The sequence below is a fragment of the Amphiura filiformis genome, chromosome 1, assembly GCF_039555335.1.
Source record: "Amphiura filiformis chromosome 1, Afil_fr2py, whole genome shotgun sequence".
Classification (NCBI taxonomy): Eukaryota; Metazoa; Echinodermata; class Ophiuroidea; order Amphilepidida; family Amphiuridae; genus Amphiura; species Amphiura filiformis.
Genome location: NC_092628.1, coordinates 72883164 through 72909712, shown reverse-complemented (window position 1 = coordinate 72909712; position 26549 = coordinate 72883164). Strand labels below are relative to the sequence as shown.

General features: G+C 36.1%; 1 protein-coding gene across 1 annotated transcript in view; it reads left to right on the top strand.

Moving 5' to 3' along the window:
* LOC140152896 (protein brambleberry-like) overlaps positions 1-25557 on the top strand; it is a 34247-nt gene extending 8690 nt beyond the window's left edge. Inside the window, exons 2-12 of the mRNA XM_072175429.1 lie at positions 8160-8288; positions 8700-8885; positions 10784-10888; positions 11387-11504; positions 11968-12084; positions 12500-12679; positions 13308-13514; positions 14233-14404; positions 19967-20161; positions 21759-21956; positions 22344-25557. Coding sequence (XP_072031530.1) covers positions 8160-8288; positions 8700-8885; positions 10784-10888; positions 11387-11504; positions 11968-12084; positions 12500-12679; positions 13308-13514; positions 14233-14404; positions 19967-20161; positions 21759-21956; positions 22344-22521 — 1785 coding nt within the window. The 3' untranslated portion in view covers positions 22522-25557. The remainder of the gene's footprint in view (positions 1-8159; positions 8289-8699; positions 8886-10783; positions 10889-11386; positions 11505-11967; positions 12085-12499; positions 12680-13307; positions 13515-14232; positions 14405-19966; positions 20162-21758; positions 21957-22343) is intronic.
* The last annotated feature ends 992 nt before the right edge of the window (positions 25558-26549 follow it).

Sequence of the window (26549 nt, the reverse complement as noted above, 5' to 3'; positions counted from 1 at the left end):
ATAATAGATAGTGGCCAGCACATTTATAAAGGACTGGTTACTCACTACAATCTTCACTCTTAAACTGTGTTTTTCTGAATGTGCTGATCATGTTGATTGCTAGTCGGAAACTCCTGCTGAAGCTATGGACATGGCATCTTACATACTCCATTCTATAACAGTCTGCCTAGTGCCTTGTGTGTTTTCTCTTCAATCATTTTGTTGAATGTAATTTTATGAATCAAATAGTTATGTGTCATTTTATTTATAATAAAGAAGTTATTAAATTAATAAAGTAAGACAATTTATTTATCTATAAGTGCATGTCAAATGGGGTACATTGTTCAATACTATATGCATAAATTGTGCCCATATTATAGCTAGGCCCTAAAAACTTTATTTTGCATCGGATTTTTCCCGTTGAAAAGACAAAACTGATGTTTATGATAGCAACCATTTCATCAATAACATTTTGAGTCATTTTTATCCATAAAAGCGACACAGGATATGATAGATAACTACTTTCACATCAATATGGTCCATATGATCACAGATTGTTGAGAATCTGTGATATGATCCGGGATATGATGAAGATTTTGATTCTATAGATCTGTTATCAACATGATATCACGCTGTTCAGTGGTCAAGGAGTTAGGACCCCCGGTCAAGGTCACTGATATGACATCATAGGTGATGTCAGATTTTCTTCTGCTGACCATATGATGCTATATTAACTATTATTGTTACATTTAGGCCTTTAAACTTTTAAAGTCATAATTAATTAGTTCAAACATAACTTTGGTAATACTCGCTCGTTGGCGTTCGTTGAAACGGCAAAACATACTTACTTTTCCTAACAAATCGAATTAAAATATTTGAAAAAAATTTAACCACAAAAAGTAAAAAAAAAAATCATTCCAATACCACTAAAATATAATCTCTTGAGTAAACTGACCCCAAACCTGAAACAGGTACCAGCCCGAATGGGCTGGCGAAAAGAATTTTTTTGACCATTTTGACCATGTAACACAAAATGGACCACCTCATGACACGCGACCTTTTATGCTAATTGTTGGTCAATGACAGGAGTGAAGTTCGAGTACTTGACAAGTAAATGGGGATTAAAATCGATTGTATTTCTTTCATGCATATAAAACAATCATCACTTTTCAAAGACAAGCCAAACATGTTTACTAATTATACATGCATGCCTAACGCATATGTACATGCCTTACTCTTAGCAATCGGACAAATCCCATTGAATTACGTGTGGACAAAGGGATTTTTGACCCTCGGACGTAAAACTAGCACCATTTTGTTAATTTAGCTTCTTTTGCTTTCATTTCTTCATCACATACTCTTAGAAAGATATACATTTAGAATATGTAACATTATCATGAATAGCTCTTCTATAATTCGAGCAATCGCCCTCTGAAATTGGGTAAAGTTGTTTTTGGCCCACACTGTATTGTGAATATTAAAAAAATCGAAATTATCTTATATATCAGAAGGACATTCTTCGTATTTCAGAATGCAATTCGATATGTCTGATGTGCTCTCATGTCCCACAAAAATACTGTCCAAGCGTAGTCCTGATTGAATGATCAGTGAATACTTTATGTTTCTTGTTTGATTATACTTATTACTTTTTCTTGTAGGCCTATGATAGCTAGCTATGAATATCGTAATGAATACCTGTAAGAGGTTTGAACAAGTTCTTTAGCTATAGTTGTTTTTACAATGAAGTTTCCTATGTCATAGCTTTTATTTTGATCAAATTTGTTGATTATCTTCAAGATCTCTGAAATTTATTTTTTGGCATTCTGCGTTCAAAATCTTTCAAAGTCTATCAATGATATGGGGTGCGTGTTTAGTGTTTGCAGAATACTTTGATGTTTGTTTATGTGTGTGGTGAATAATTATAAAAAAACATGGATCAGCTTAGTGGGTAAATATATTATAGGCCCTGTAGTTGATATGGTGAGGCGTTTGTGATGCCATTTATATGGGGAGCTCAAAAAGCATTTTTTCGCATTTTGCGCTCATCATCTATCATGGTCCATAAATGTATCGAGGTGGGTTGTATTAGTCCGAGTGATTTAGGTTTTACTCTTTTTTGTGTTCCTTGGTGGTTACTTATTTAATTTTTTTATTTCATAAGAACACATCATAACACGGACAGCAAAGGTAGGGCCTATTTTTAATTGCGCCAATTCAAACAACATGATATTTATTTTTTGGTAACAGTACAGGACCAATTTAATTTATTTGTGCATATGCACGTCGTATGCTATGTTTCATTCATGAAAATGCTATTATTCACCAAAGAATTTGAATAACCTCTTTCAGGGAGCACCGATACAGTACCATGTACTGCAGCTGTCATCGGCATGTTCACAAAATGAACAATTTACAAATCAGAATAATCAGATTGCACCTTTTTTCATAAAATAAGTATGATTATAAATATATTATAATACATGTATATAAGCTAATATAGGTGTGGTGTTTCCTAGAAATCAGAAAAGAAATATGATGTGCAATGTATCATGCTTATATTTAACGTGAATAAACTTGTGAATTGTGAATTGAATTGAATGTGCATGCCGGGATGCATGTATAACAGGCAGAAAGGTATAGGCATAAGCATGATAAATGAAAGAAACATAACAGATAAATAGATATTTTATTTCCATGCCAAAATAATACATTATACAATATACATAACATTAAAAAATGGTATACCAGAACGAAATTATAACCCTACAGATTGTCTATGGAGCCGTGTAATAGGGCCTACACATAATCATGCATAACTAGCAAACGCAAAATCGGAATCAATATGGTGAGCTCAAAACGCATTTTTCCGAATTCTGCGCTCAACATCTATAATACCGCGGGTGTGTTTGTAGGATGGGGCTGTGTAAGTCGGATGGGTGTGTATTTTGTATTGCAGTTTTGACATGAATGGAATTTGGTGGTATGGCCTATACATTTGTATGCTGCAGAAATAACCATTTATATACATGAAAAAGGTTTTGTAAAGGTCAGAAAGAACCATTTTCTGATTTAAAAGGATATAGATGTGTGAACATGGTGAATGAATGCCGTTGTTTTTTATATAGATACGAGAGTAATTATTAAACATGCCCATGGAGGAAGTTTGTAGGTCTAAGTATTTATAAATGTTTACCTCCCGGGGACACTCATATGAAATTGGTACCGATATACGTATAGGGCCGCATGAAGGCATGATCATGGCATTCGGTAAGACCAAAGAGTACAATTTGGGTCATTGGGTGAGAGACGGACCGTTTGGACCTAAGGCGGGCATGGGTGAAAACATGATTTTTTTCTTCAAATAGGGCCTATGGTCTTTGGGTGAGAGCCAAAACAAACCCACAGTAGGTCTAAGCTCTATAGTTTTCGCTAAATTGCTTTGTTATTTCAAAAGATTATGTAAAATTTTGTTCCTATGATGATAAATGAATTTGCTGTTTAAAATAAGGGCCCTTGGGGCGATGAAAAAATAAATGGCAAATTAAGGGGTCTTTGGGTGTAGCCTATGGTAGAACATGAAAAAAGTGGTAGGGTGTGTGTGGGGGGGGGGGGGGGTGACAGCGATGCTGAAAAGGGGCGTCCTCACAAACTATAGGCTTATAGGCATAGCGTCACCTCCAAAGTTAAACACGTTCTTGCATACTATTCAATTCAATTTAAATGTTACCTATAGGCCTACACCACACACCCAGCCTTTGAGCTGGTCGTTTTGAACATTCATGAACATAAATGACTAAACATTATCATAATTCAATGGCTAAAAATTTGAAGCAAGAATGTGTACATAAATAATAATAACACTAATAATAATAATAATAATTAATAATAATAATAATAATAATAATAACTAGGCGGTTACCCGTATTTGGCGGTTCTCGGCTGGGTGCGATTACCTGGCTGATGGCGGGACTCATGGTGACTGTACCCACCAAGTTTCATGCCCATCCAACAGTTTTCTACTTATTTGACCTCATGTGACCCCTGGTGACCCCTAAATGACCTTCAAAAATTTGGCTCGAAAGAAAGCCGTACCCACCAAGACTGTACCCACCAAGTTTCATGCCCATTTGAAAGTTTTTACTAATTTGACCTCAGATGACCCCTGGTGACCCCAAAATGACCTTTGAAAAATTTGGCTCTAAATGTTGACTGTACCCACCAAGTTTCATGCCCATATGACAGTTTTTAATTATTTGACCTCAGATGACCCTGAATGACCCCAAAATGATGGTTCTAAATGTTGACTGTACCCACCAAGTTTTATGCCCATACGACAGTTTTAAGTTATTTGACCTCAGATGACCCCTGGGTGACCCTGGATGACCCCAAAATGACCTTCAAAAAATTTGGCTCTAAATGCTTACTGTACCTACATTTGTACCAAGTATCATGCCCATATGACAGTTTTTGCTAATTTGACCTCAGATGACCCCTAGATGACCTTGGGTGACCTTGACCCACTAACCAATACAAACTTGTTCTGTATTGGGTCAAGCTGCACCCACCCACCAAGTTTGAGGAACGTGCGACCCCTAGTCTCCGAGAAAATAGGCGGACAGACAGATGCCCATACGACAGTTTTAAATTATTTGACCTCAGATGACCCCTGGATGACCCCAAAATGACCTTCAAAAAATTTGGCTCTAAATGCTTAGGCCTACTGTACCTACCAAGTATCATGCCCATATATGACAGTTTTTGCTAATTTGACCTCAGATGACCCCTAGATGACCTTGTGTGACCTTGACCCACTAACCAATACAAACTTGTTCTGTATTGGGTCAAGCTGCACCCACCCACCAAGTTTGAGGAACGTGCGACCCCTAGTCTCCGAGAAAATAGGCGGACAGACAGACACACAGATAGACGATGCGTATTATTATATATAGATAATAATAATAATAATACTAATAATAACACTAATAATAATAATAATAAAATGATAAGGCATAGAAATGAGTGATGAATGATGATCAAAACTTATCATAAGCGCCGGTTTCCACAGATGCAGGACCTATAAACAGCACTTAATTCGCTCTGGTTTCGATAATACAGAAATAAAATAAAAATGTTTTACGACATTTAACATGTTTAATATTTAAAATGTTGTCGAATATCGGTCAGGCCTAAATTATTATTTTTGCAGCAAACTGTACGGGTAAAACATGCAGTTTGCGGCCCGTCTCTACATAATAAAGCTTAATAAATATGTATAGTACTGAATTGACTTTTATTCAATTAATAGGTATTGGCCGTAAACGGCTGGAGATAAAGACTATCACGTCCATTTGCCACGTCCATTTGGGCATTTTTGTCGCGTCCATTTGGCCATTTTCCACGTCCATTTGGCCTTTATTGCAGACTGGACGCGCGTCCATTTCCCACATCTGTTTCATGCTTTTTGCTCTGTTACATACCAGCACATCGGGTATAATCTTCCTTCCAGGAGCAACCACTGTGCATGATTGACGGGCTATTCCATTGCTCGTAATAGGGTAGTGTATTTTAGCGGGACAATGCTGGATGGTGCACGCACGCTTGCACGATGTGCAAGGTAGACTTTCGCCAAGACTTGGCATGTGGTTGTTGGTGTAGGGGTGTGGGGGTGTGTGTATTGGGGGAGGGGCGTGTTGTCCGAGATGTTAGGAATTATTTAATAATAGTTATTAATATTGGAAGAACGTTTTAAACTTTAATATAAGGCATCATATACGATTTTATACTATTTTAGATTTTAATTAATAACAAAATAATAAAATAGCATTTAAAAATTATATTAATAGGCCTATTTATTATCGCATGCGCCATGGTAACAATAAAAAAAATGGCACACTTTCCGATATAAAATTTGGGAAACAAATTAATTTAAAAATAAATAAAAACAATCTTTCTTAAACCAAATTTTCATGAAATTGAGGGCCATCAATAAACCAAAATGCACCCCGAATCTGTTGCACATCCCCGTAGCAGGCCTACCCTCCTTTCCACCCCCGTTGCCCTAAACTAGACGTGTAATATAACCGCCACGAGTATTTTTTTTTTTACCTGTAGGCAAGCTCACCCCTACAGTCGCAATAGTTCTAGCCCAGATAGCTTTTAACTCACGCCTACTAATAACGTACTTTCATCAAGTGATGGCGCTATAAGGTTTACCACGGAAGCTGCTTGGTTTACCGTGGAAGAAGATTATACCCTATATGGATTGTCTCACTCGGGGTGAAAAATGAAGTGTCTAGTTTTTCCTCAATTTATTTGTTTTTGTGTTGTAGATGGGTCAAATAGGAAATCTGTAAAAAAAATTAGGCGTCAAGTGTTCAGAGTTTCAAGTTATGCCAGAAACATGTTTTTGACACATGTTTCTGTATACCGGTACCCAATTTTTCGGAGAGGACACATTTTGACGGAAACCTGACGCGCAACTTTCAAACATGTGATACATGGAAAACTAATTGTAAGTGGACTAAGTGTTTATGAGTTTGTAGGATATATAGATATAATATAAGTGTTTTTCAAGAAAATATAATTTTAGTCTTGGGTCAATTTTAACTATGGATAACGAGCTTGTATTCGGAGAAGACATTTTTTGACGGAATTTTCAACATAAATTTGAAGAAATGGTACAATTTATGAAACAGTCGCAATCTTACATGGTTCTCAATTTTGAACAATCATGTTTCAAACATTACTTCTGAACTGTCAAAATATGTTTTTATGTTAATGCTGGCAGTGATATATCATTTGCAAAGTTCACAAAGGTCAAATGAGCCGCCTATTTTGTCCCAAAATCATACAGAAATGTATATTTTCATCATTTGCTAAGCATTTCAAACAGTTTCTTTGTGGCTGTAGGTGGAACTAATAAGGGCCAATAATTAGGCATGGCAACTTTTAATCATAAGTTAATCTAATATTTGAAACAGGGCACAATATGGTGCTCAGCCCAAATGTACCCTGATTGTAAAACAACCCTAATAGTAATCTTATTTGAAAAGGGCTTCATCATTTTCCTGGCAGATTCAGCTTAAGGGGTGGGGTATGAATGTTTGGACAGTATTTATTGTGGGACATTAGAGCACATCAGACATATCAAATTGCATTCTGAATACGAAGAATGTCCTTCTGATATCAAATAATTTTGATTTTTGAATTTCGCAAAGTAATACACATTTTATGGCAAATGATTAAAAATTGATATTTTTGATATTTAACAGTACTCGAAGTAAACTTTATAAATCTGATGATTTATACTTAAGGTGTATGTACATGTAGGTGGGATAAAAAGCCGACGATCAATTAAAATTGTGACCTTTTTTCAGATTGAAGATATGGATTTTTTTCCCAAAACACCAAAAAAATTAGGTCTTTTGGGGAAAAATATCCATATCTTCAATATGAAAGGTCAAAATTTTCAATTGACCGTCGGCTTTTCCTCCCAGCTACATACTCTTTAAGAATATATCATTAGAATTAGATTTATGAAATTTACTTTGAGGACTGTTATATATCAAAAATGTGAAAAATATCAAATTTTAATAATTTGTCATAAAATTTGTATTATATCGTGAATTTCAAAAATGAAAATTATTTGATATCAGAAAGACATTCTTCGTATTCAGAATGCAATTCGATATGTCTGATGTGCTCTCATGTCCCACAAAAAATACTGTCGAAACGCTCAAAAAGCTCATTCCAGATCCCTTAAATCAGCCAAAAAAAACCAAAAAAAAAAACCCAAGCACCTCCTTCCCTCACTCACTTTTTCAAAATGATGGGGATGTGAACAAATTTTTAATTTTAATGTGTTTTACAAAGCAAGTTAACTTACATACAAACAGAAAAGTAAAAAGATGCCATTGCCATGTGCAAAGGGACGTACAACTACAAGAAGTCGAAATCAGAATGATGTAGATTTCAATCTGAATTGATCACATGATTATTTTTTGTGTAGACCCAGGTAACTAGGTTTTAAATTAGTTTTTACAGCTTTCTATTTACCAGTATATGATCGGTCACTTTGATGGCTCAATTTAATTAAGCTCGGTAAAAGGGTTTTTTTTAAAGGTCTTATATTTGGCTATGTGTGGAAATTTGATGTGCCTTTGCTTTTGCTTGTTTTGCAGATTATTGCTGAGCTAAAGACATCTTGTAGTGACATCACAGAAGAAGAGCTGGCAAAGCTAGGTGTGGCACTACTCAACTGCCAGTCAAAGGCAGAAGGAAGACCCACTTACACATGTACTGAAGACATGGTGAGTAGAGATCAAAAAGTGAATTGTCTCAATGGTATTGAAATTTACAGAAACGATTGTAGGCCTACTGTACCGTAAAGATTCACCTACAATATATGTAAATGGCGCACATGAGCTCCTTTTTTTCACATACAAATAGAGAGCTGTGCAGTGTGCACATCTTCTGAAAATCCCAATGTCAAGAATTCAGGTCCATGCCATAAGTTGCTGCCAGTGGGATTTTTATGGACAATTTAAAAAAATGTGTGTTTTTATTTTGAGCCATGATATTTTTTCCCAATTATAAGTTTAGCACAATCTTGGAACATAGCTCAATCTCATAATAATAAATCACATGGATCCATACTTCATACCCCAATTGTTTAGTTGTTGTTACACTTTTTGTTTTGTGTTCTTTTCAAAATGATGCAGACTGTTGCTGAATGTACAAAACCAATGGACCCAAACACATGGAACTCATACCATATCATCAGCAACCGAGCCAGATCAGTGTGTTATTCTGTCAGACAACAACAATTCCAACGTCAGACGCAGATAGCGGTCAATCATCTGGCATCCAGCACAGAAGAACAAGTACACTTCATGCAATATATGCAGGTATGGTAAATGCACGTAGGTTGATATAAAATTGGATCGGTTGAGCCCATATTTATTGGTCGAGCTATTAGTTTTAAAATATTGGACGAGACATACATGTAGTCGAGTCCAATATTTTATCATAGCGAGACCAATAAATATTGGGCGTAAAGCATCCAATTTTATCATTATTATGTTTTGGATCCAATATTATCACAACTTGGATCCATCAAAACATAATAATGACAATAGTTGGATTAGGTGTTCACCATATGTGTTGTAATAATTTTGACCATCTGTTGAAGCTCCAGGAATTAAAGTCGGCTAAGGTAGACTCTGTCACATTTCCATGCCACTCATGGAGAGGGAAATAGCAAGCCTTTGGATTGTTTACCATGCTCCCAGTGCATTTCAGTGCATACCTTATATAAAACCATACATGTATTAATTATTTTAAAGAAGAATGAGGTGGTCTATATGCTTCACCCTACATGTAGCAGGGAATAAGACAATGCAAGACACAAATAATAGCTTTATTACACTTCCTACTTACCAGAATATGCATGTGCCCAAAAAAACATTTTTTTCTTTGGGATGCAATATAAAATTATTTAGGAATATTCAAAACTCACAGAAGGGTCAGTCCATCTCAAATCACCTAATGGGTTGGCTGGTCACCCTCTCAGATTTTGTTTAAAATCACTTATATCATAGCCCTATGTGCCAAATGAACACATTTCAAACGGTAGGTCTCTACTCCTTGTCATTTCCGAGAACCGCCTATTGAAAATTGGGTCAGACTCCCCCTTTTTTTTTTTTTTTTAATTTTCTTCCGAGTTTAGACATTCATATTTTCCCCTAGGGGTAAGCTACAGGGCTACAAATTGGAATCTAGGGTGTCTTTGACCTATAACCAGATTCTGGACTCATAAACAATGTATCTCATCCCCATTTGATGATATAGACATTAAAATGCATGTTCGTGTTGACGCACATGACATATTCCTGTTTTTGACCCCCCCCCCTCCTGTTCATCCTAGATGTCAGACATCATCTATTTTGCCTTTAGTAGGCAATATAGGTTCAGGTGTGACCCCCTATAGCAGGGTAGACCACTCATTGGCTTAATAAAAATTTCACAGGGGCTCAAAGATGACTCCTCGGCCAAAAGACCCCCGTCAGTGACCCCATTTGACCTTGTGGAAATAATCCACCATAACCAAACTCACACAAATTCAAAATACTTGTATGATGTTCTCTGTACCAAAAATCTTAGTGGTGTCAAGCCATCTTCATGGTTAAATTAGTGTTTGAATCTCTCATTGAAATACACAGTAAATTGATGAACTTTGCATTTTGGGAATTAGAACATTACTGTGTATTTCAATGCGATCTCCAAACAGTCATTTAACCATGAAGATGGCTTGACACCACTTTGATTTCTGGTACAGAGGAACATCATAGAAGTATTTTGAATATGTGAGAGTTTGATTATGGTGGGTCATTTCCCACATAATAAAATTTGGGTTGGTATTTAGGACAATTTTGTGTGTATTTCAATGGGAAGTGGACAAATTGCGTCAAAAAACATCAAATATTCAATGAGCCATAACTCAGAAACGACAAGGAGTTGAGACCTACCGCTTGAAATGTGTTCATTTGACCCATAGGTCTATGATATAAGTGATTTTAAAGAAAATCTGAGAGGGTGACCAGCCAACCTTTTCTGAAAATTAGGTGAGTTGATATGGAATGACTCAGAAAATCAATTTATAATTTTTCTAGAAGTGGATATTTTGTTAGCCATGCCTGAAAAAGAAGCAGATGTGAAGCAGAAGTATCAGTTGGGGCAATAGACAACTAGGCTAGATCATGGTGAAAATAGAGAGTTCTAAAATTTTAACATAACTCATTTGCAGGAAAGTCAAGCAGAGCTGAATAACCTGGCATCAGATACATTGCAAGGAATGGCTGAAGGACAGAAGACAATGGCAGAGAAACAGGACAAACTCAAGGATTCTCAGGTATGCAACAAATATTGTGCCTTTCTTTTTTTCCAACCAGTAATAACTACACTGATAAGAATGAGTTAGACTTGTGGTAATTTGTTTGACACAGGAAATTCTTTCCTTCGAGTTGATCAAGTAAGATAATTTATATCTACTGCGCGTTCTCTATAATTCTTAAAATTTTACTGGAAAAAACTTTTCAATGAAAGAGTGATATAGGTGACTGGAAAGTGGACACTTTGATCAACATTAATTTGCATGTACTTATACATTGTACACTTCGATGCCACTAGCTTCATATGTATGTACACACCTCGATGCCACTAGCTTCATATACATTGTTTATCTCGGTTAGCCAGATGTTCATGGCCCCAGGTTCAGCTCATGGTAAAGAAGGAAAATTCTATTCCTTGGGTAACTTGAGAGAATGAACAGTAACTTTCATTTGAAATAGTGATTGGGTAGCTACTGTAGATTGAGTCATCTGAATTTGCTGTTTTTGCCTATGAACAGGTTGAATTGCAATCACAAATCAGCAACAACTTGGAGACGTTGACCAAGGAGAAGTCCTTGATAGCTGCTGGGCACAAAGAATTGGCTAGTATGACAGATGACATCAAAAAACAACTTGGTAAGACACAGCAAGGGTTCTTTTTTTCTTTATGTATGCACACATTTTCTTACTCAGGCATAAAATGTATTCTTCAGTCAAAGACGAAGGAAACAAACCAAAAAATAGATGAATCACTGTAATCAAGTTAAATGTTGCAGTTTGACCAAATGTGATGTGATAAGCTCAATGAGTTGTTTGTAACTAATATTGATTTTGAGATCTAGCCAATAATAGTTTCTTCAACTTCTTTTGTTCTTCAACTTCTTTTGTTATTGTTTTGAATGTTAATTGTTATTGTTCTGAGCAACACTAAAATTTCCATATCTCTGGAACCGTAAGTCCAATTGTGATGTAATATTTAGAAGAACAAAGCCCTGCAAATGGCACATATACAATGAAGTTGAAAACTGGATTTTGATTTTGCTTAAAACAAATGACTCATTTTGCTTGATGGCATCACATATTGAAATCTTATATACAGAGAATGCCACTAGTGAGATACTGACTCAGGATAAGCAGCGAAAAAATAACCATGAAAAAGTGGTCCAAGATTTGGCTAGCATGCAGCAGAAGGCAAAGGAGGCATGGCAGAAACTTGGTAAGTTGGGTAGGTTAAAAACAGGACGAGTGAATGGGATAGGCATTCATGGTAAAGTGCTTTTTAAAGATTTGACTATATGCAGGGTAATCCTTCAAATGATTTCCAGGGTGTGATCAATGAGTCAACAACATGTCAGATCTACATACATGCCATACATGAAAAGATAAAACATACATTACTACGCTCGTAAGTTTATTTGGTGCTTATTTGGGCTTAACACATCCAAATGCTTAACTTTTTTGTGTGTTCTTAGGGATATGTTTGTAGTTTAAAAGGGCAAACTAACATGCAATCCTATGTATCAAAGTTTTATTTTGCTACTTTCTATTTCTCAACTTTTTCTCCGTTTAAATATTCTATAAGCTATGGTACAAAATACACTCTTTTTTCTTTAAAAAATTTCTTTCACCAGATCAACAGGTGGAGTTCATGGCCCAATACCAACATGAGACATCAGAGCATTACAAAGATACCCTGACAAATTTGCAGAAGATGAATGACACTATCACCTACTTACTGCAAGTAGTACATGACATGCAGAGTGAGGTAGACCAGAGGTTGGGTTGGATAGCTACCTTTATGAATGGAGCAGGTATGTGACTAGGTTTGAGCAAAATTCATTCAATGAGACCAGGGAACTCAGTCTGTGTCATGTTTGTGTGTCACTCATGTCGCGGAGAATGTTATCAAATAAGTGCATGCTTATTTGTGTAATGTGCTGAACTTATTAAGTGGAATAAGTGCTACATATGATTTTGTAACAGCCCTTCACATGGAAATATTTGTAACACAAGCGCATTTTTATTTGATAAGCCAGCTGAAATATGCCAGTGGTAGGCCTTTTGTTCCCCATAAAGGACACTCTAATATGGCAGGTTTTCCAATAAGAACACCTCAGCAATGATACTCACAATATTTTTTCTTTTATCTTTTTCAAAATAATAATAATATTGTTATCCATTGGTCAGATGTAGTAACTTACTCAATTTGTGACACCAGCAGCACATACAAATCAAGACAGTTGAAATTGGAGACTTGCTTTACATTGACACTATATACATGTATGATAGATACACCATTAGACACGTCTGCGAAACATCTGCTATCATGATTTTATTTGACCTATTTATGCTCACAAATATTTTATACAGAATATGTATGCACATGCCTTAATTAACACCTAGTGCTTAATGACTTTATGCATTGATTTTATTTACCAGGAGAGAATCTAGCAGTGATATCTACCTGTGTAGTCCATGGTTGTTATTTTGTGTTAGCAGCCATGTCAGCTACATTCTTGCAGACACCCATCATGACACGCCTGGTCCTACTACTGCTGGTACCACTCAATGCTATCGCTGAGATACGTCATGGGGTCAGTCTAGAGATGGCGCCACTCACATTGATACTTATTGGAGTAGCTCTAGGTAATTATTTGTTTTTTCATTTAATACTTGATACAAGTGAAATTAGCTCCCTGTGTGCTTCATGAAGTCCTCTTATGGGTGTGCTAAGTAAGCTAGCAAAAACTAGCTTGCCTAATAGTGGGTCTCGACTCAAGTTGAGAGTAACACCATATGTTGGATATTGCAGTGGCCGTTTTGAATCGGGACGTTAACACACTTGCGTCATCAGTGCACATACACCCTTCTATGCATGTATACACCCTCGCAGGATTAGGTTAGAGTGTGTGATTCAAATCTGCCACTGCAAAATACAAAATGACATAATTGACATTACTCTCAACTTGTTTTAATTGAAATGAGAGATTGTAGTATTTGGTATGGCTGTTTAAAGTACAAACAGTGTCTTATCATAAATGGACAGAATGCATTTCTTGTACTGAAATATCTTCATTCACACCTGCATGTTTCAGGAATGGCAGTCTGTGGCAATGTATAGAACAGAGTGTTATACTTTCCCCCTTGTATTTCAAATATTGCCCACTGCTTTCAGAAGCAAAGGAAACATTTGGGTAATGTCAGAATTGTTTCAATTATCTAAACCTGGTACATAATTTCTTCAATACATTCAATACATGGCTTGAGAAGAAGTTTATAGTGTAACTCCTCTCATGGAAAAGTTTACAATATAAAGTGTTTATAATTTCAAAAGTATTTGACATGCATTTTATTTTATTTACAGTTAATTGGCTGGCCATTATAATTTCCACCAAGCTACATAGTCAACAAGAAAGAGCCGACCATGTTTGTGCACAGTCTCCAACTAGCCCAGTTAGACTGGATGCAATTGATTTCAAAATGGGTACCAGCATACCTCAGATACCTTCATTAATACATGAAGATTCTAGACTTCAGTAAGTTTGCATGTTTCCTTGAAAATTTTCAGACTAAAGTCTGTCCACATGGAAATACAAACCAAGTTTGTGGCATCGGGGGTCGATGCTTTGCGTCACACGCGACGCATAAAGAGAGTGGTGCGCTCGGCAAGTACAAATCTTGCAGCAGTTGGCGCGCCAAAGAAGCATTTACACACGCATTGCACTGAAATAATTATTCTCATACCTCCAGTTTCCGAGGTTTATTTACATTGTATTTATGTGGACAGACTGTAGATTGGTTTCTTACACATATGTGGACAGACTGTAGATTGGTTTCTTACATGTGTAAAGGATACCAATAACATGGACAAACTCCCAAGCAGAGAACAGGGTGGTAATAGCTACCCAGTGTCTAAATTTATTCAAATAAAGTGTTGTAAATGTCGATTGTTTGGTTTGTCATGGCTGACAGCTTGTGACTGCAGAGATCTATGCGATGCCATAGTTGATGATCTTCAGCAAGGGCATAACATTCTTGGAGAAGGCACCCTACAATTTCCTTATAGTCAGAGAGTGAAAGCAGTTTAGGTAGAATTAATTCCTCAATCGACGATTTTTGTACCAGCGGGTGTAGAATATATTGTAGTATTGTATAACAAAAATCGACTAAAATCTACTTTGGGCAAACAAAATTAAAAGCCTTAGAAAATTGCACTTATTCTAACTTTGAGCAAGTTTAATTTTGAAGAGCTAAATAGAAAATACTTTTGCGAAGCGTGGTCGCATCGGCTATCGCGACGGCATTACGCGCTGATACATGAGCGTCAAATTGCGTATATTACGCATACACCTTGTTCCGCGCTCAATCACATTTTATTATAATTATCCTTCCGCACACACGGTTCGCATCATTAATTGCATATTTTGCCATTCATTGACGCCGGACTGTTCATGTCTGTTTGCCAATTAAATGCGGATTATTAATTGGGATCTTCAGCATATAACTGCTTTCAAGATACTTCGAAGGTGTCGTATTTAGTATAAGTCTAAATAATTATATTATGCCCCTACGCTGCCTGCTATAATAGCCCACTAGGTCTAGGCCTATTATTTAAAAAAAACAAAAAAAACAAACACCAAAAACATGTCTCTCGTCCTCGGCTCTAGGCCTATAGTCCGGGTTTTTAAAAACAAAAAAGAGGAAGAGTTGCTTTTGATCTCTTATGAATGATCGCAAAATTGGTGCAAATACAAATAAACTTAGGGCTGTTTTAGCATATATAATAATCTATAATGTCTGGGGAAAAAGACAAGGGCTTAGTTATTTTTGTTGTTCTGAGAGGTAGGCCCCCGGGAGTAGGGCCTCTTTAAGTTAGGCTAGGCCTATATGTGATCACAAAACCTTCCATGATGTTTGGTTCTTTTAAGTGGATCGTAGGCCCCCTGGCGTAGGCCTATACCTATAGGCCCTACATACGGTATGTCCCGATTGACCACATTTTCCCTCGTGAAGCATGAAGTGCCCAGATGGTGAATGTCTAGGAGAAGTAGAGTAGAAAATGGATTTGTCAATCATAAGAATCTAAACGTTTTTTACTTCAACCTTGTAGAAAAAAATCGATTAAAGTTATATAGCCTAACAGTGGAAGTCCCAGAATCAAACCTTGTCAGCCATGAAAGATCATTTCTACCATCTACAGCCCAATTATGGAATTCTCTACCTGCCCAAATTCCAGCCATTAGATCGAGGGCCAGCTTTAGCAGGGAGCTTAATCGCTTTCTGGGTGCATCTTCGTCAGCTCAGCAGCTTCGAAATGATTTATTTGTCTCTGCTGTTAACTTGATGCCCAGTTATGCCATGTCGGAAAAAAAATAATAATAAGTTCCGTCAACTTTCGCTTAGAAATAAAATAATGTTTGAACAAAATTGTTTTAAGGAGCACACCACCATAATAGTCCTGATAAAACGTAGAAATTGAGCTTTTTGTTACATTTTTCAGCAAATAATGTGTCTGAGATACGTTTGTTTGATAACATTCTAAAGCTGAAACGGTTTTGATGAAATTACGTGCAGAAAAAATGATTTTAAATGTGTTCTGGCGGACTAATCGTGCATATCATGTATCGATGTAAAATCCCAAGAATTGAGCTTTCAACAGCTTTGAAATCACGGGATGGGGTAAAAATGTCAAATTTGCAAAAAAGTGACATTGGCGATCTATGTGCAAAAGAAAATATATCAAAGCTCTCGGCCTGTCAAAAATCGCTTGCCTCCCCTCTCGGCCCGCAAAAAACCTTTGCCCCCGGCCCCTGGCCCTTGTACATGCCAAATTTTTGGGATCCCAATATGCAAACCTTATATGATCTCCTCCCCCCCCCAATTACACCCTCCTCCAGGGCTCATAATTATTGTACAGGTCTAGATAACTATTAATTTCCATTGTAGGCTGCAATGTCTGATATAGTCTGGCCTAATATATATACCAATTAGGCCTAGGTTTAATTAATTGGTGAACGACATCAAAGTATTTTATACGTATCAAATGTCGATTTACCTAGGGCCTAAATATTTATTCTTTCATATCTATTCAACAAATGGGGACATCTTAATTCATGTATGACGAACAGGTAAAAGTCGCAAGAACTTCAAACGCGATTAGGGCCTATCTCAAAATGGCCATTTTGTGATACGCCACTATTTCATCCGAGCGACAAGGTGGCGATCAATTAGACACCGACTTCGTGCGTGTGATGTGTTCGTGACGCTCTGGTTTACGCAGTATGCAAGCCAACACGCCACTTGTTGCGCCGAACGCAATTACAAAACAGTAAGCGTGAGACGCGTTAACCATGTTTGCGTAAATGCGGCTCAAAAGTCGGAAACGTCGTAATTTTGTATATTTTTGCTGTAAAATAGTGATTTTCAAATGCCTGTAGATTTTTTTGCCCAGGGTGGATTTTGGTCGATTTTGGATATGTGATAGAATAATTGCAGCCACGTCTACCAGTACAAAAATTGTCGATTGAGGAATTAATTCCAGCAGACAGCCTTCCCAGAGCTCTCTCTCCCTCACTATTAACTTAATCGATCCAATGAGTCCTTGGTCTTCTTTGCCTCCTTTTTCCTTCAATGGAACCCTGTATGATCAGCTTTTCTAAATGATTAACTTTAAGTTTTATGATGTGGCCAAAGTATCGAAGCATATCTACATGTTGATGACTTGCAGAAGTCATTTTGTCTCTCCAATCTCTTCTGAAACCACACCACATGCAACATGATACATATGCGCTTCGACAAGCGTGTTCCTCATCGACACACCCACTGTTGTCTAGACTATGCCATAGTCGATTTTTGATAAATAAAAATGTTATTAATCATGATGAACGCATTCAGTTGAACTCGAAATTATACTGATATTTAGTACATCAAAATACTAGTATAAAATGGTTATGAAAAAGTTTAGGCTATATAATTATATTTGTGACAGTAAAAGTAAAGTATAGGCCCTACGTAGACTTATATTATTGAATGCAACATATCATAATGGCATAATTATAATGACACTTCAATACTGAACAATTCTAATTTTAGAATCTGCCAGTTTATTATCCGAAAAACCGACTATGGACTTTCACTTTTAAGCAGAACTTTACCCCGGACTCACACACTGTCAATCATACTTGTTTATCAATAAAATCTAACCACAAGACTGAGCATGGTGGTACAATACGGGCTAGATGCATACGTTAATCCACCAGCACAAAAGCGCCGCATTCCCTAGATAGTTGTGTACCATGTATAGTTATAATGATACCAGTACGCGTCGGGAGGATTTAAACAATAACGAGATCTGGGCGACCAATCACAAGCCAGATTCATTTTTAAAGATGCATTACATCATCACCAATTTTAGTTAGGCCAGAAATTGGCCTAACTCTCAAGGCAAAGTCAGTAGTCCACTTGGGAAGCTAACAAACAGCGGGCATACGGTGACTGAAAAGATCAGTTGTGAAAATCTATCAATTGTGCACTCATTAATTAAATCAGAGTTTTAAGCTTAAATGTAATAGCCAGAGTAGTGCACAATTGGCAAGTGGACTACGGAGAAGTCTAACTGTTGTCTATCGCCTCAAAGACGACACCCAGGAACCATGTACTACAATACATACTACATACTACAACATTTATAAAGCGCCTTTTCAATAAAGTTTCAAAGCGCTGGTAAGCAAAACACAAAAGAGCAAAAATATAAACATTAAGCAATAATTAAATATAACAATGGTGACACACATGTATCATGAGAAGTACAAAGAGTTCATGGAAAGAAAAAAAAGTTACTGCGGATAAAGATGAGATTTAAGAGCTGTTTTGAAACTGTTTATGTTTTGAGCATTTCTGATTGTGACAGGAAGCCTTTTCCAAGATTGAGCAGCAGAAATGAAAAAAGCTCTGTCCACAGCTTGTTTTCTGGATGATGGAATTTCCAATGTGATACAGGATGATGAACGAGTACGCATAGAGTCCGGCCGCGATCTTATTTTTAGGCACACATCAATGTTCTGAAGACAGAGCCCGTTTAGTGATTTAAAAACATAGAGGAGAGTTTTGAATGTAATTCTTTCTGAGACAGGGAGCCAGTGCAGTTGATCAAGAAGTGGAGTAATGTGAGCAGATCGTGGTTGCTGACACACTAACCGAGCACACTTGTTTTGCAGTTTCTGGAGTCTTATTAAGATCTTTCTTGGAGATGCCATTTAGTAGAACATTGCAGTAGTCCAGTTTGGAGAGAATAAGAGTTCTAGCAGCATGATTACAAGTATCATAGTCAATGAAACGGCGAAATCTATAGATGTTGCGTACTTGCCAGTTTATTGATTTACAAAGTTGGGTTATATGTTCAGTCATGGTCATGTGACGGTCAAAAATGACTCCCAAGGTTGCGAATGGACTGTGACTGGTGGACTTCAACATCGCCAATAAAAAGACTCAGGTGTTCTACTCTGCTAAGATGATGTGGTGATGAGGCGATAAAAAATTCAGTTTTTTGTTCATTTAATTTGAGTTTGTTTGTGGTCATCCAGTGCTGTATATCTTTCACACATTTAGTGAGCTTAAATACAGCACAGGCAACATCGCCAGGGATATTGGGATCAGCAATAACATACATTTAAATGTCATCCGCATATATGTGATAACGGACATTATGATGACGCAATATCTTCCCAACCTCACTTGTGTAGAAAACAAACCCCAATGGGCCAATGACGGAACCTTGAGGAAGACCATACTCCATGTAGGTGTTATTAGAGTAGGCTCCATGCATCTACAAACACTTGCATATACCTCTTACTGAGATAAGATGAGAACCATCTGTTTGCACTGCCAACAACACCAAAATCATTTTTAAGTCTCTGGAGAAGGATACCATGGTCCACAGTATCGAAAGCCGCCGAGAGATCAAGCATTAATAACAAGACAACTTTCTGGTCATCAATTGCACGCTGGAAATCATTATGAAACCAATCAGATTTAGTTCTGTCAAGCTAAATCACATCCTCTGACTATTAAAGAATTATTGTTAACCATTTCTTTTTCAGTGAGTTAACAGGAGATGGCGATTACCATCCATCGGTTTCTGAAGTGATGACATCAGATGAGGAGGATGATGATGTTGATCTTACAGCATTTATGGCTAATAATAGCATGTCAGCAGATAGTACTGTTGACTACAGTTCAGAACAACTCAAAACATCAGTAGTAGGTTCAAGCAAAGGGTCTTTAAAGGATGACAGGTAGGCAGATGCCCTATACGGATTGATACAGGGTGTCCCTGAAAGAACTGTATCGTCGGAAACTGATTTTTTTTGGTATTTTAACGCATAAACCAAATGTAACTTAATAACCAGTGTGGTTGAGAAATAAATCAGCTATCAGCTGAATTTTGACAATTGACCGCTCCATTTTTGAAATAAAAGAACTTTACAAAACTACCTCAATTTCACTCCATTCCACAGAGTCAAATATCTATCAATGACAATAGACGCCTCATGCGCTGATGATGCTCAGCGATTTGCACTCCGAATACAGGTCATCGATTGATATTTGAATCCGTGGAAAGGTTTGAAAATGAGGGAGATTCGTAAAATCCATACATTTTAAGAACGGTGTGGTTAATTGTCAAAATTCAAAAAGTATGTGATTTATTCCTCAACCACACAAGCTATATGGATATGTTTAGTTGGGGCGTTAAAATACCCAAACAATTAAGATTCTGACGATACAGTTCTTTCAGTGACACCCTGTATTTGCTTATAGTACAATGAACTCATGAAATACTGTAGACCAAGGCTTCCTGAACTTTTTTTCCTGTGACCAAAATTTCATGAGAAAAAATATGGCCCATAGCATAATACACAATAATGTTGTGAGTCTGTTAAAGTTAGGTAGTTTGGGTCGAAGACGACTTCCAGCGTGCACTCTAATGCACGGTTCGGTGATGAGAGACAAACGCTGCAGGGAGCCTACACAAATTCCTCTTTAAGGAGGCAAACCTATTTTTGATTACACATCAAGTGTCCACCTTTTATTTTTATTTTTTGTTCCTGTTTTTCCTTTCAAGTCAAAGTCCGCGACCCCCTGAAGAAGTGCTTGTGACTCACATTTGGGTCATGACCCACACTTTAGGAAGCCCTGCTGCAGATACAATGTTTTCCATCCTATGGTTGGTATGCGCAAAATAAGTTAGACCTGGTCTAACTATGGGGATTAGTCCTAAGGAGAAGAAACTTTTTGGAATTTACATACCTTAATCTATATTATTGTAGATCCTGTTAAGGGCTTATACATGTAGCTTAATATTAGATGCCTCCTGTTTAATTGTTGGACTTTGCTAGTAGTAAAGAAGGAAAAGGAAAGATGAAATGGATCCCTCCCTAAGTCTGACCCCCATAATTTAACCAGGTCTAACTTATTTTGTGCATATGCACCTGAAGCATTACTTGTCATGCCATTCATAATTGCAATGATACCAGTAGTGCAACTTTTGACTGTACTTCGAAGCAAAGGCAATACTGACTGAGTTCAGGTAGAAATCTATTAAGCCCCTCCAACAGAATGAATTTTAAAACCAATACTGCAGAATGTTTCATGAATTATGATAAATGGTGTATGGAGCATCTTGGACTACTGTGATCAAAATTGTGTGAAACGCAGTGCTCTTACCTACATTGTTATTGTGCTATAAAACTTTATTCAACAATTTATTTTATGAAGAACCACTTATGACTCATTTATGTTAGATTTTAAGATGAACTTTGATGAAAAATCCAACTTGAATCTTGTGAAGTTTTGCCGATATGACATTAGCATGTTGCATATCTTTTCTTTCAGCCACAACTCAACCAACATTTTAGCAACTCCACAATTGAGCAGCACAGTCATTTCAACACCATCGACATGTGGCATCAGCTTCGGGGAAACAAGTATAGATCCAGAAAAAGCAAAGCGCCATCTAGGGACTGTACTTGAAACAGTGAAGATGAGAGGAACGCCATCACCTGCTGGTAGTCGTAGCTCATCACCATCAAGGTATTTATCTGAAATCAAATATCTGCTTTGTACCAAGCGGTGTAGCATCATAGGAGAAGAAAGTTCTGGTACATGTCCCCCCACTCCCAGTCAATTAGAAAATTGATAAAATCCTATAGGAAAATTGCCAAAAAACAGCTTGTGCCCCCTCCCAATCATGGTCAGGGCCCCACCACCCCAGTAAGATGACTCACGCTACACCACTGCAGCCAACTGTTAAAGTATAGGCCTATACATCAAACAATGAAATGCTTCTTGGAGATACAATAGGTAGTTGACTATCACCAAATTATAATTTTTGAGATGGCTATATAGTAGACCTTATGTGCAACTGTACCTCTTTGATTTTTAAATTTATATATTTTGTTTCTGTACATTCAATGACAGGTCTCGATCTTCAACCCCAAAGAAGCCTGTATCCAGGATCAATAAGACAATTTCACAATGTGGACAATCCCCAAACAAGCGGTCATGCAGTGGTACAACTAAAACAGGAATCCAGTGTAAACAATCCTGTACTCCTGGTAAAGACTTCTGCTGGAGACATAATAAGTCATCATTGTAATTTAATTTGTGATCCACTCAGGCTAAAGTCGGAAATTTGGAAAATTGAGTTACTACCATTACTAACTTGCACAGTACCTATACTTACTGATGTTGAATCCCCTGGTCTCTCAAATACTTGGTTCCAAAGTTATGAACCTTTTATATGTCCATTTTCTTCTGTTTTTATTGTTTTGCCTCCTCACTTTTTGCTTTTGCCTATATCTCAGTTTTATTATTGCTGACTTTAGCCTGATTAGTTCCAATCTGAGCACATGTAAGAAGTATATATGCATGTTATAAAATTGTGCACAAAGTTCAACTATTTCCAGCTTATTAAGCCTTGTGAATCATGTATAAAAGGTTCACATTGTATAAAAGAAATTTGTTTATTGTTAATAGCTGGTAACTTGAGAATGTATATACAGTACTCTACTGACCTGTGAATACCATGATATTGCTGGAAACTACTGTGACATTCAATCATGAAATTATGTATAATTAACTCTTGCCTATAAGTAGGGCTTAACCTATTGTCATATCCTTAAATATTTCATACTAACCCAATTCTTTATCATAAACTCATCTTAATTAGGATTAGACAGCCTTAATTCTAATTTAAATACTGGAAATTATCAATTTCAGTTGCTATCAGGAATCGTTAACACTGTTAGGGAACAAACCAAAAGTTAGATGATGTCCTACAAATGAAAGCTCTTTTGTTAGGAGGCTGCATGACCCCCTCCCTCTAACGTAAGTGTAAAATGTTGGAATTTCAAACCCGAAACATCAACTTTATATTTTACGTATTTAGACTTTTTGATACCCTCTTCCCAATGAAAGTTCTTTTGTTTATAGGACGTCAGTAAACATTTGGTTTGTTCCTTAGTGTAGTAGAGAATTTGGTGGCATTGAGCTAATCCCATATATTCTAATAATCATAAGCATGGATATAAGGATTTACTAACTGATACACTTGTTGAAAGCAACTCTTATGAGTCACAAAGCCTTGTAAGAGTATTAATTGAAGCAATCAAGTTTTTGTTTTGAATTTGGATACAAAACAGCAAAAATGTCATTTGTTTGATAATAGTTTTAAAATCATGCTGCTAGAAAATGTCATGTTGGTTGTGGATCTTACAATGTTTTAAAAGATGACACGCTAATTTAGTAATTTGTAGAGCTAGTGATAATAGCTCAAACAAATTTTGTATGTCATGCTATAGTTTTGTCATATGTAGTATTAATTGAAAGCATATAGTAGTACATACCCATCAAAGGTACTAGTCAACTAAAAATGGAGTGTCATCTTTATAGGCACTGAATAAGGTGCATTGTCATAAATTACTAACCAAATTATATAAATTTATACAATACTCAATATGCAATTTATATGTTAAGCATGAACCTTACAAGGTTCACAGTGTGTTATACAATTTTATATCTATACATTTTATAGTGTGTTACAAATGTAGTGCGGTAGTTGTAGTTTTCTTGTATTTATATAGATTCAATTTAGTGTATCATGTCTTGGTATCAAAAAATGTAACCAAAATGAATTCAAAGATGAAATTTTATATTGAATGTCAAGTTTATAATGTAGTGTGATTGAAATGTCTATGTATACAAGTTATATTATCATGTGTGTTTGTTGGTTTCAAATTTATAATACAAATATATCTAACCAAATTAATTGACATCTGCAATTCCAGTTAGAATGCAAATATATGAGGGTGATTGATAAGTTCATAACCTAAGGTAGAAGGAGATGAGCTATACAGTTTTAATGGATATTCTGTGTATAATCAAGTGAATGAATATACAGAAAGGTTTTTACTTCAATTTTCAATGTTTTCTTTTTCAATTCTCAGAAACGGCTGACTGTCCAGGCTTTTTTACTAAAACAGAAAAACAAGAAAAGATAATTTAACAAGAAAAGATAATTACTTCAACCTTTTGGTCTAATTATTCAACAAGTTGAACTGCACAGAATATCAGTCAAAACTGTATAGCTCATCTTATACCTTAGACCACAAACTTGTCAATCACCCCTCTTATGTTATAGTGTGTTGTACTTGTGTGTGAAAGTTTCTTTTCAAGTTTATAATAGGCAATTTAATTTATCGCATATTTGACTGTAAAACTTTATAGGCCTATATCTGAGTATGATCAATGATGGTGGTAAACAACTTGTGAAATTCATCTACATTGTAGGTGGGCAGCTGCATTATTGAGGCCCATACAGTTGAAAAAAAGTGCTATTTACCTCCCTGAATGATAGTAAGTTGCTATACCCAAATAGTTTTGAAGATAATTTTCTGTGCAAGTATGTAGAATGACATCGGGTATTACCAGGATACATGTATAGTGACTTTCATAAAGGCATGTATCCAGCAAACACAAACCGCTTTACTAAAAATGTAGAATTGACAGGTTATAAAAAGGGTATAAAACATTTTAATAACATTCCGAAAATATTTTGACGATGTGGTTTTTTTTTCATGTAAAACATTTTAAAAATGTTTTCATGAGTTGGGTGTTTTTTCATGTAATAAGTTTTTACGGCCTTTTTATAACCTGACGTTTCAATGTTAAAAACGTTTTGACAAAACCAAAATGTGTTTAATATAACACCCTTATAACGTTTTAAAAACATTGTGTGTTTGCTGAGTATATATTCTGATCTTGTGACAAAGGCAATATTTTTCTGTTTTATGCTGCAATTTTATGCAAAGAAATCAACTTTCTTTTTTTGCATAAGACAATGGACAGAAGAACAAAGGTATAAGTTTTCAGATATGAATGGAAAAATACTGAACTTGTCACATTATGGATGCGCCCACGAAACAGGAACTTTTGCATCTTTTAGTAGGTGTTGTCAATGTCCAATTCATGTTACTATAATTTGGTAGCCTTAGATGACATAATGTCAAAGACAAATTCAGATGAGCATTCTAGTACTTGCACATACCGGTGCTTTGTTTTATCACATGCTCAACCTTTTTATTTCCTACTAATTATATTCTTTGCCAATAAATTGCTTTTCTAAATAAAATAATTGATTATACTATAAAATTATTGTTTGTTTGTTGCCAGTTTTTGTGACTCTATAATTTCAATAAACATCAGAATCTAAAGCCTTTTGAGAAGTCTGTCTAGGATTGATGAGAGTTGATTAATTCAGGAATTACAATCAACAACATCCATAAATGACGTAGTAATTTCCATTTAACTTTTCGATGGGATCAATGATTTATGAATTAATAAAAATATCTGTACTTGATGCCTAAAACTATCCTTCACAAAAAAAGGCTCTTTTTCAGGAGGGGTGCCTTTGTGGTTTCAAACTATTTGCTTTTCAAATTATTGTTCCTGTACATTAAAATAATTCAATGCTGTTATTTATGTATGTTTGCATAACATAATGTTAACATATTGATAACTAGCAACTCGAACTAATAGCTAGATTTCCGGAATCTCCCAAATCAGTCCTTTGTGTAGCTCACATTAATCCCTGCTGTAGAATGTAATGGAAAAACTCACTGAAAAAATTATGAAATAGCGCCCTCAAATCGGGCTACCTGTTGCCAACATAGTCGTTCCTTTCAAACACAGGTAGAGAATATGTGATTACTCTTGTATTTTTGACTGACAATAAAGGCACTCGGTGATTCACCCGACAGCGTGAAAATTTTGAATTTGTAGGGATATGTTAAAAGGGAAGGATAAGTCAATCAATTCTTTTCTTAGAACCTACTATTTTATACTTGCCTTGTATAAATTTAATATTTGGTACTTTTTTTTAGATTTGGCAAATAGTGGACTGTTATTACTGTAGATAGCAATTGACAACTTATTGCTATCTATCAATCGACTGCTCTGTTATTGACTAGATAGTAATTTGACCACTTTGTGCTATCTACTGTAGATAGCAATTAATCATTTTGTGTTATCTATTGCAGATATCAATTGAACACTTGGTGCTGTCTATACTGCAGATAGCGTCTGACTGCTTACTACACTCTGCTGAAAATATGGCAGATAGACAAC